At 42.0% G+C, this 11947-nt stretch overlaps 1 protein-coding gene and 1 long non-coding RNA gene across 7 annotated transcripts; both read right to left on the bottom strand.

Moving 5' to 3' along the window:
• Window positions 1-1293: 1293 nt before the first annotated feature.
• On the bottom strand, window positions 1294-3006 carry LOC121973076. Of its 6 annotated transcripts, none has more exons than XR_006109366.1 (6): window positions 2469-3006; window positions 2277-2384; window positions 2060-2225; window positions 1909-1968; window positions 1746-1839; window positions 1294-1361 (listed from the first exon to the last, which is right to left on the bottom strand). It is a non-coding gene; the product is annotated as an uncharacterized LOC121973076 (long non-coding RNA). The 6 variants fall into 6 exon arrangements; XR_006109369.1 differs by having other exon boundaries at window positions 2060-2198; XR_006109364.1 differs by having other exon boundaries at window positions 2060-2195.
• Window positions 3007-9539: 6533 nt separating this feature from the next.
• On the bottom strand, window positions 9540-11421 carry LOC121969330 (flavonoid 3',5'-hydroxylase 1-like). Its single transcript, XM_042519365.1, has 3 exons — window positions 10661-11421; window positions 10378-10566; window positions 9540-10246 (listed from the first exon to the last, which is right to left on the bottom strand). The coding sequence occupies exons 1-3, from the start codon at window positions 11408-11410 to the stop codon at window positions 9608-9610; spliced, it is 1578 nt and encodes a 525-aa protein (XP_042375299.1). The 5' UTR covers window positions 11411-11421; the 3' UTR covers window positions 9540-9607.
• Window positions 11422-11947: the final 526 nt, after the last annotated feature.

Here is an 11947-nt window from a genome sequence, read left to right as displayed (position 1 = left end):
CCGGCTCGGCTTGACACAATAATATCAAACCAAATACAAGAGAATACAAATACATAAACAAGTACAAAATCCAAAATACAAATAACGTAAGAAATACCGAAATCGTAAGGTCGTCCTCGAATGTGACGTGGAACTGGCGGACAAGATCTCCAGGCGACTCCATAACTCCTTTACCTATTACCTGGTGAAATTACCAATATGCGGGGTGGTGAGTATAAAAACTCAGCGGGTAATAGACAGATAGTGCATGAGTATGGTAAAGAACTAGAGATGCAAAGGTATACAGTCTCGTATGAAAATAGCAGATACTACAGTGATATCATCATAAGTGTCCATACCTGAAACCATATCCTAGGCTAGTGGTAGAAGGTAAAGTGTATCAAAGTCCTGCTACAGTACTGCTCATAACTACATGGTATCATGTGAGGTATATACATGTCAACAGTAAGTAAGCTAGTGTCTAAACACATATCACAGGTATAAATCTCAACCTATGTAAGCATAACAGCATAAATAAACAACAGCAACATAATCTAGCAACAGCAGCATAGATAAGCAACAACAGCATAGATAAGCAACAACAGCATAAGTAAACAACCAGCAGATATAAACAACAGCGTATGTACGGATGGTCAACCCGCCCACCTCTCTGCACCACGACCCCTGTATGGTCGAGAGGCCGGATCGATGACAAACTGTACCACCCAAAGGCCGCCACTACCCTCGAGTGACCGGATGGACATGTGCATAGTAGCTGAATAGCTACGCCCTGACGGGGTCCCGCCGTCAGAACTCCACCGCCACTACCCATGAGTGACCGAGTGTGGCACGACAGGACAAGGTCACTCCAGCTACCACTACCCACGAGTGGCCGAGCGTGACAATCGCCTCAACCACAAGGGAGACAGGATCGTCGCGATGCATGCAATGACATGATGCGAACAACGCAATACCATCATATATATATAAAGTCAATTATGTTATACCTATGAGTGACTGTGAGGTGAATAAATAGAAATCAAAGCAGGTAAACATGGTATCAGGTGTCCATATATCCAATACCTACTATCTAATGTCTGGTATCTGGTATCCAATACCTAGTACTATAGTATCTGCTAAATATCATCGATAGCAACAAGAGACTGTATAGAAACAGACATGAGTAACTCAAAGATTGAGTGGAAGTATCAAGCGCAGGAAAAATAAGAGTAAAGTCAAGATAAACATAGTATCCATCTAATCATATAGCTCATGCACTAAGATCAATGTGCTAAAGAGATAAAGCAAGAAGTACCCGCCTTTATACGTAGTGCGTGTCAACCGTCTTCAACAACTCCAGAAGATCACATCCAACTCGGATCCTACAAATACAGGATACGAGACAAAACTAAGGATCTATAATCAATGTATTAACTATCAACAAACCTAAACCGATTCACCCTCTTTATTCACATACTTCCATTTAATCCAAGAAAGCATAATCTACCCATCCCGCTTATCTAATCAAATTCAATTCCATCAACAACTAAACATCATGAATCGAACATGCATAATTCTTCCACATAATCCATTTCTAACTACCACAGCTGACAATCCAACCAACACAACTAATTATTCGTTAATCAAGATATCACAGATTAAAATCTAAATCAGAAATGGATACATAACTATATCCACCCCACACCATCAACCAAAATCAACCAATCCATCACAAGACTACAAACCAATCTCCAAACACAACTCACCTCATTCGAAGTGCTCCTTGTGAACGAAACAACCCACTGTTGAAAATCACGGGTGTGATGCTTACTGCTGCCCACATCTCCATCACCTTCTAACCTAACAACCAAATCACAGAAATCTATCAATTACTCTACAATAGGATACAAAATCAGTTCTTAACCTTACTTAATTCCATGTCAACAATCTTTTCTCCGATGGTTCACTGACCTACAAATCTGGCCAAAACTATAAGAACAAGCCAAACATTAAATCTTCACATCCAATACATAGAATGGAAAACCAATCACTGCTAATCAATTCCAAGCATTTGCCTTACCTCAATCTATTACCAGCATACTCCTCTCCATCACTCACTCTTCTGGTGAAGATCGGATGACTCCAAGCAACTGACCAGCAACACCTTGAAGACGAGGGAAGAAGCAAAGGGTGGCTGGACCCTTGGAACAACACCCCTTCTTCCTCAAAATAAATCCAGAATCCAACTGTAGAGCAATTAGTTTACTAAAATCCTTAACCAACAGAGCTCTACTCACCTCAAACAGCCCCAAATCTTCAACCGAAGCCTTACTCGGCCGCAAGAACGCAAAGGACAGTGATCTGCCCGGAGGAATTCCATCTAGTAGCTGTTCCAATGTTTTCCCCTAGTCCAAAACAGGAGAAACAACACAATTGGAAACCTATAAACCACAATCCTGGAATCTACAAGGTTTCCAAACAAAACGTACCTAGACAATCGTCGCGGTGCGCTAGATGTCGAATCAACAATGATCGCGCACAAGGAATGCCAGAGGAGGTGATAGCTCCTGCCCTTCCAGTAACAATGATCGCGCTGTGTCCGTCAAGCAACACAGCGTCGGGCGGCGTCCGCTGACATCGCAGCATAGGCAACATCTATGGTGGATCTAGGGCACGATCAAGCACTGAAGGATGGCGAGAGCCGACGATCAGCGCGATGGGAATGAACGCAAACAGCTCCTCCCCTCCCGACAACGGCGACTTAGGGCTAAAGATGGCGTCGTCTGCTTCGATCACATGAGAAGAAGTGGAGAAGAAGAGGAAAAGACTCCAAACCTTGAGAGGGAGGCTCGGCCCGTCGGTGCGATCTCTCTGGCGATCGGCGATGAGGCTGCGTCGACGAAGAGAAGATGATCGGCGGCTCCCATGTCGGCGATGGCTTCAAGAGCAGAGAGCGTGTGAGGGAGAAGAGAAGGGGAAATCGGGGAAGAGAGGTCGGGATCTCGGTGGTTTTGGGGAAAACGGCGATGGGTCAGGGAAAAATAAAAGAAAAAGGATTTTATAATCAAAACATTTCCTCACTTAAATGGGGTAACCCGAACGGGCTTCCACTTAGCTTATAAATGATCCCCTTAAACTACGCCAAACGGACTCCGAAAAATTCCCAGAAAATTTCTAAAAATTCCTGAAAAACCCCATAAGATTATCTGACAAATAACCTTAGTATTTAATTATTATCTGGGTACCGTATTTTACATTCTCCCCCACTAATAAAAATTTGATCCCCAAATTTACTGCTCACCTTAGGGATCCACATCCAAGTGTAACAATCCAACAACACACTCATAAACAGCTCTATCCAAATATCCTTAACAAACCTCTAACTGCAAGGGATGATTCTGTGGGTTATGAGTCCATCCTGCTTCCGCTACTCTCACACTGTAGTCTAACCAACTATGAGTAAATCAATCATCTCCAAAATCCACAACACCTAGTATCAGCAAATCCTCTAACACCCACATTAAGTTCTCAGTCAGTTCATCTGTCTAAAGATGTAAAGCGGTTCTAAAATAGAACTTTATACTCATGGTTTGCTGTAAAATCTGCCACTATCGTAATGTGAATCATGAATCTCCATCCAGTTCGAAACTTAGAGATATACCCTAAGATCCGGTAATCTCTCTACCATATAATCCTGCTACTCGATCTAAAGCATCCATCCTACAAATCAATAACTAGGGAGCAAATTCATCAACCATTCACTGATTCCCAACGCATCGTATCCTCTCCATGTCCTGGGTAATCTCACAACAAAATCCATCATAGTATGTTCCCAACTGCACCCCAGTATCTGAATGTACTTACCAATTCATACACCCTATGATGGTTGTATCTCATAAGTGTTAAGCAACTAGCTCCACACTTTTCCACGTCAGTGAGGGTCATCTATCCAAATGTACCCTCAAGGTCATCCTACCAGGTACATACAATCTATGGTCAAAGTCCCCATAGAATAGGATACATCAATCCTCTACAAACTAGTCAAGCCAGCAATGATATGCAGCTAACTTAGTCAATTCTCAGTCTGTACAAGTCCTGAACTCAAACGTAACTTTTTTTTTTTTTGTGGTTATCTAACCAACACACATAACCCGAAGATCAGAATCTCTATAAAATAGAGTGAGTCGGTCTCCAACTGATTGAACTACTGATCGAACTAAGAACATAAGAATGGATCAGTCCTCTACTGACCAAGTCAACAATGGTAAATCAAACCTCTATAGGCTAAAACAACTAGGATAAGTTGATCCTCTAATAACCAAACCAACAGAGTAAATCAACCCTACTAAGCAAGTCAACAAGGGTACATCGGTCCTCTACTAACCGAAGCAACAAGAGTAAACTGGTCCTCTACAAACCAAACCAACTAGGATAAATCAATCCTCTACTACCCAAGTCGATAAGAGTAAATCGGTTCTCTACGAACCAAGGCAATACGAGTAAATTGGTTCTTCACGAACCGAAGCAATATGATATTTAGCAGATACTAACCACTACTAAATTAGTGATAACAGAAATTACTAACACTAGTAGTATGGTAAAAGAAGTCCTATGAGACTGTATTTCTTGATCTCTAGTAGGGTCAACCGTGATCAGTGATTAACCCAACACATTTGATGTATGCTACAAACAACTGGACAGGTACTAACAAAAGCATACTAATACATAACATAACTAACATAACAACTAGGCATGCACTAACAGAAATGTAAGATAACAATATGCTAACATACCTCCTATAGCTTGGAGAATCCTGTCGCTGCCTGGTCCCAAAACCCGAAAAGTCACATCGAGAAACCAAATCACGAAAACAAAAACAAAAACCAAACGAAAATAGGCCTCATAAACCTTGGCTCTGATACCAATAAATTGTCACGCCCCCAGAGGAGTCCTTACCGAAAAATTTTGGCAGAATCTCCCCTATATGGGTGACAATCTGAAACATAAATACATACAAAATACATCAACCACATACGGCTGGAATATATACACACAACCACGCAGTTATATAATCAGCCCACTCGGCTGGAACAGAAATAAACACAACCACGCAGTTATATAATATATATTAATCAGCCCACACGGCTGAACTAAAATCAACGCAGCAGAAATCACAAACAACGATCACAAAACACAAATCCATTAACTGCGAGCCGGCTCGGCTTGACACAATAATATCAAACCAAATACAAGAGAATACAAATACATAAACAAGTACAAAATCCAAAATACAAATAACGTAAGAAATACCGAAATCGTAAGGTCGTCCTCGAATGTGACGTGGAACTGGCGGACAAGATCTCCAGGCGACTCCATAACTCCTTTACCTGTTACCTGGTGAAATTACCAATATGCGGGGTGGTGAGTATAAAAACTCAGCGGGTAATAGACAGATAGTGCATGAGTATGGTAAAGAACTAGAGATACAAAGGTATACAGTCTCGTATGGAAATAGCAGATACTACAGTGATATCATCATAAGTGTCCATACCTGAAACCATATCCTAGGCTAGTGGTAGAAGGTAAAGTGTAGCAAAGTCCTGCTACAGTACTGCTCATAACTACATGGTATCATGTGAGGTATATACATGTCAACAGTAAGTAAGCTAGTGTCTAAACACATATCACAGGTATAAATCTCAACCTATGTAAGCATAACAGCATAAATAAACAACAGCAACATAATCTAGCAACAGCAGCATAGATAAGCAACAACAGCATAAGTAAACAACCAGCAGATATAAACAACAGCGTAAGTACGGATGGTCACCCTGCCCACCTCTCTGCACCACGACCCCTGTATGGTCGAGAGGCCGGATCGATGACAAACTGTACCACCCAAAGGCCGCCACTACTCTCGAGTGACCGGATGGACATGTGCATAGTAGCTGAATAGCTACGTCTGCGACGGGGGTCCCTGCTGCCGCAACTCCAGCCGCCACTACCCATGAGTGACCGAGTGTGGCACGACAGGACAAGCGGCACGCTCCAGCTACCACTACCCATGAGTGGCCGAGCGTGCGGCCCAGGCCAACGACCACCTCAACCACAAGGGAGACAGGATCGTCGGCAATGCATGCAATGACATGATGCGAACAATGCAACAATCATCATATATATATAAACAGAAATAGTGTGTAAATAAACAGCAATCAAAGCAGGTAAACATGGTATCAGGTGTCCATATATCCAATACCTACTATCTAATGTCTGGTATCTGGTATCCAATACCTAGTACTATAGTATCTGCTAAATATCATCGATAGCAACAAGAGACTGTATAGAAACAGACATGAGTAACTCAAAGATTGAGTGGAAGTATCAACCGCAGGAAAAATAAGAGTAGAGTCAAGATAAACATAGTAGCCATCTAATCATATAGCTCATGCACTAAGATCAATGTGCTATAGAGATAAAGCAAGAAGTACCCGCCTTTATACGTAGTGCGTGTCAACCGTCTTCAACAACTCCAGAAGATCACATCCAACTCGGATCCTACAAATACAGGATGCGAGACAAAACTAAGGATCTATAATCAATGTATCAACTATCAACAAACCAAAACCGATTCACCCTCTTTATTCACATACTTCCATTTAATCCAAGAAAGCATAATATAGTTTTACCCAGTATTTACCATTAATTAGGTAATGACACATTGACACCAAACTTATTAATATTTACATGAATAAATAAAAATCATATATTATACATATAGCTTGGCTCGAAAAAGCTCGATAAGCCATCAAGCCAGTATTATAGCAGCTCGAACTCGGCTCGAATACTAAACGAGTCGGCTCGAGCTCGGTCAAAATCAAGCTCAAGCCAAGCTTTGACTGAGCGGCTCACGAGCGGCTTGACTCGTTTGCAGCCATATTTACCTCCTCCGTGTTGGCCTTGGGACGGATTGGTGGGGGCGCTGAGGGCGATGGCACCAAAAAAATAATGAGTTATTTCTATTACTTCATATACTTATCATCTTCTAAACTAGGTCATTAATCGTCTCAATCTCATCTTCAATTTGAGATCATGATTCATCTTCAATTATAACATCTTCTACAACTTATAGCGTGTTAGGTTCATCAACTTCTTTTGGGTTAAATTCTTCTTCAAAATCATCTTCGAATCCATCCAATTCATCTCGAGCGTCGAAACTATCATCCTTCGTGGCAAAACTTAATCATCCCTATAACAAAATTTAAGTATAACCCCAAGAAAGAAGTGACCTTTCATTTTCTCCCAATCCTTAATCTTGACCTTGCCTTATCGGTCTCGTAATCGTCACAAGTGCTTCCACTATGCCGATGCTAGACTTATAAATTTGAAGACAACCAATTTTACTTTCATTTGATTAAGAACTTCTTCATAATAGAAAATCTTCTCCACTTCGTTGATCCAATCAACAAAACTCTCTATTGATAACGTATTAGAAAATATGGGCAGATTATTTCGAAAACTCAGGCCTCCATAATGCTCCTTCCTACCATGACGTTCTTGGTATGTAACCCGTTGGTGATAAGGGTTCTCGACTATAGACTCAGATCCATGATCTGAGATCTCACAATTTTTAAGATTTTGTATTGTCCCTGCTACACGTAGGCTAAATCTATGACTGGCTTTTGTAAATCATTAATCTCGTTTTGTGCGATATAATCACGATACGAGACTTCCTCAACCGAATGCTATTTGTCACAACTACAATCATGACTACGACGTGCGATGGTTAAGACATGGTGTGTTGTCACATGAGGTCTTGGAGTCGAAACTCGGCGTGAACGAGCATAACCTTCCCTTGTCTTGGCCATTTGCATTAATGGCTAGTAGTCATCCGTGATTTACCTCCTCCATGTTGGCCTAGGGACGGATTGACAAGAGTGCTGTGGATGAGCGAATCACCTTTTGTCACATGCTCGACTTTCTCAATCAAAACTTATTAGCTGTGATATCAGCTAACAAAAGATAAGATAGTGATTAACTTGTACGCTGAAGAGAAGGAAAGGGTGTATTTGAGGAGAGAAGATAAGAAGAATAACTATTGTCCTTAAATTTTCTAAAAAAAAATAAAAAATATTATTTAATAATCTAGGATATTTTTTCAAACAGTTAAATATACATTTATATAGATTTCATATCCAACTTAAAAGAAATAAATCTTAATATATAGACTTAAAATAAAATTATATATATATATATCACTCTCAATTCTAAAATTTTTAAACGTACTCAAATCTAAAAAAAATTAATTATCAAAAATATTTAAAACACAAAAATACCTTAAATGCTAAAATAATAATAAAAAAAATGAATCATCTTGCATTAAGTATCAACTCAACTACGCCATGTGGTACGATAAATTTCACCCTGCCTGTACAGGCAGTGCCCCAACCTCTCACAATGAGAGGATGGGACCCACTACTTAAGTGTGAGTTTCATCATCCCAATATGAGAGGTTAGGACATTGTCTGTATAGACAGAATCAAATTAACCCTGCGGTACAAGCTTTCAAAGCCTTTAAACTCAATTTACGATTAAATTGAGTATTGAATGAGTTGAGAAAAAAAAAACAATCTAATTTCCAAGCACCACTTTTAAGGGGTATGTCTTTTAATTAATTAATGTCTTCATAATGATCTAATGACTAGCAAGTGAAGTGTTGTCACTAATCAAATTTTAATTAATTAATTTTTTCAGGATGGTCTAATAATAATGTATGAAGTGCTGTCACTAATCAAATTGGCTGCACGGACATTTAATTTGATTAATTAATATTACAGCCACATAATGGAATAATCTCTTCATTAATCAAATAATTAATATATGGCTAAAAATCAATAGTATAGACGCCTCCTTTCATTTTCTATCCGACGAGAAATGGGCCGACAAAGAAAAAGAAATAAGGTGAACGGACATTCCGCTAACTTTAATAATAGCTTACCATTTGAATTTTCTAATATCGTCCTTTAATATAATAATATATAAATTATTTAAATTTTAAAAAATCTGAATTATTTAGATTTTCTAGTATCATCCTTATAAATCAAGAATTAATTATTTGGTTAAAATTCATCAGACCCATGCAATAGTGACACTAGTAGTGACGATAAAGAATCCGAATATCCGAACAACAAACTACTGTAACAGGCTTCCTTATGCAAAAAGTTATTTTAATTTAATATTATACTTGTCTTAGTAAAAAAAACTAAGAAAAGTATATTTTTTAATATCGTCGGCCTAAAATATTTATAGAAGTTTATTTGATCATAGTGTTGTCAATTTTAAGATATGGGACTAAAGAGAACTATATTGTTTTATATAAAATAACTAGAGAAAATTAATAATGAGAAAAATTCATAATAATACGTTGTAGTTAAGTCTCGAACTTTAGATCACTGATTATTTCGCTTGTGGAATTAACCTTGGAATTATTTTTAGTATAAATAGAAAAAAAAGATGTAAATGTATTTTAGGTTTCATCAAAATTAATTAATAAAATGGAAAGATTTTTAATAAAATAATAAGATTATTATTATTATTATTATTATTAACGGTGAAATTCTACTCCCCGTGTTCAAACATACGCCGCTGGAGACAAGCGCGGGCGGGCGAAGGCCTTGAGGGGCACGGCCTTAGGGAGCACCAGGCCCGGCTTTGCCTCCATGTCGATCTCCTCCTCCCCCTCCGGCAGCTCCCAGTCGAAGGCGTGGGCCAGCGTGCCCACCAGGTACTGCACGAACAGCATCCCCAGCAGCTTGGCGGCGCACGACCGCCGTCCCGCCCCGAAGGGGATGAACCCGAAGTTGCCGTCGTTGCACATAGGGTCGTACCGCGCGCCTTTCCCGCCGGGGAGGAACCGGTCGGGGTCGAAGGTCAGCGGGTTCTCCCACACGGCGGGGTCGCGGCCGATGGCCCACACGTTGACCAGAAGCCGCGTGTGCTTGGGGATGAAGAACCCGCCCACCTCGCAGTCCTCGTGGCTGAAGTGGGGCAGCATCAGCGGCGTCGACGGGTGCAGACGCAGCGCCTCCTTGCACACCGCCTGCAGGTAAGGCAGATTGGGGATGTCGGACTCCTCGAGCAGGCGGTCGCGCCCCACCACCCCCTCCGTCTCGGCCTGCAGGCGGCGGAGGATCGCCGGGTTCGTCAGCATCTCTGCGAGGGTCCATTCCACTATGGTCGATGACGTGTCAGTGCCAGCTGTCAACAAGTCCTGCAAGATCCAAGATTATTATTTCTTTTGCATTGCTGTCTATTTTTTTAATCTTTAACAAATTTTTTGTGCTGAGCCAAAAAAAAAAAAGAAGTCAGTTAGTCTCTTCTCTTCGTACGAAGAAGACTTACGAAAATGAGGGCTCTGACGTTGACGTCGGAGATGGTGGCGCCGTCCTCCGACACCCTGTTAGCCATCACTTTGTCGATGAAGTCCGGGGCGCCACGGCGACTCTCCCTTGTTCTTTGGTGCTCCTCGAACAACCTCGACACCATGGCGTCAAATCTCTTGTGCACGCTGAGCATCTTCGCTTGAATACCCTACGGATGATCGTGGAGTGGATTTTTGATTGGGAATACAATTTCAATGCTATTTAGTGCGATCCCACGGATTGTTATCGATCGGTACCCGTACCTGAAGGTCCATCCACGCAATGGAGGGGAAAAAGTCGCCGACGTTAAACTGCGCCCCGCCGGTGAGCATGTCGGAGAGCACGTCCTTGAACTTGTTGGACTCGTCGCCGTGGTCGTCGAAGACCCTTCCGCTGACGGCGATGGTCCCCACCACGTTGGAGAGGGTGCAGATGAGCAGGTCGAGGATGGGGACCGGCTGGCCGGCGTCGTGGAGGCGGCGGAGGGCGTCGACGAGGCGGCGGAACTCGGCGCGGCGCGTGGGGGCCCAGTCGGCGAGGGCCTTGCCTCCGAGCAGGTGGAGGCTGCACAGCTTGCGCATGTGCTTCCACGTCGGGGTGGCGTCGGACATGACCAGGTTCTGGCGCTGGTAGCTGACGTCGCGGGCGCTGATGGTGTCGGGGCGGTGGGCGAACTGCGCGTCGGCGGTCTTGAGGAAGGCGCGGGCGGAGGAGGCGTCGGAGGCGACGACGCAGAGGTGGGAGCCGAGGCGGAGCGACATGATGGGGCCGTACCGGGCGGCGAGCCGGGCGAGGTTTGAGTGCGCGCTTGCGCCGACGAGGTGGAGGGCGCCGAGCACGGGAACGCCGCGAGGCCCCGGCGGCATCGGAAGGCGTGACTGGGGCTTGCGGAGGATCCACCGGCGGAGGAGGAGGTGGAGGGCGAGCAAGAGGGCGGCGCCGCCCAAAAGGTAGGAGTCGATGCTGGCGGTAGCCATTGCTTCAATTGTTGCCGTTGTGATTTGTGAAGGCATCAGCTCAAGTCAGATATATAAATTAGACGCCCAAAAAGATAATTTTAAAAAAAATAATTCATCTATTAATGCAGATGTTGACTAATTGAATTTTGAGCGAAGGTTATTGGAACAGATACTTCAAATATTCTAAATAAAATAAAATAAATAAAAATTGGGATTTTGATTTGGGTTAGTTTAATTTCTAGATCATGATTTCGTCATCGAGCTTATTCGAGAGCGAAAGGTGGTCTAAAGCCACATAAATTAGACGGCCAAAAATATAATTTAAAAAGCATTAATTCATCTATTAATGCAAATGTTGACTAATTGAATTTTGAGTGGACGTTAATGGAACAGATTCTTCACATATTCTAAATAAAATAAATTAAAAAATAGGATTTTTAGTTGGGTTAGTTTAATTTCTAAATCATGATTTCGACGTTGTACTTATTCTAGAGAAAAGGTGGGCCGTATTTCGTGAAGAAGATACTTGATAGATCGATTGAAACAATTAATTAATACAAAATAGTTTTTTCAACTAGTTGTCTGAATTGA

Source organism: Zingiber officinale, chromosome 4A (genome assembly GCF_018446385.1).
Source record: "Zingiber officinale cultivar Zhangliang chromosome 4A, Zo_v1.1, whole genome shotgun sequence".
NCBI lineage: Eukaryota > Viridiplantae > Streptophyta > Magnoliopsida > Zingiberales > Zingiberaceae > Zingiber > Zingiber officinale.
This window is presented reverse-complemented; position numbering and strand designations above follow the sequence as displayed.

Coding starts and splice junctions, on each gene's coding strand:
- LOC121969330 (XM_042519365.1), bottom strand. CDS start 11,410: ATGCCTTCACAAATCACAACGGCAACAATTGAAGCAATGGCTACCGCC. Junction 10,567..10,660: donor TTGCGTGGATGGACCTTCAG/GTACGGGTACCG, acceptor GATCATCCGTAG/GGTATTCAAGCGAAGATGCT. Junction 10,247..10,377: donor ACGTCAGAGCCCTCATTTTC/GTAAGTCTTCTT, acceptor TGGATCTTGCAG/GACTTGTTGACAGCTGGCAC.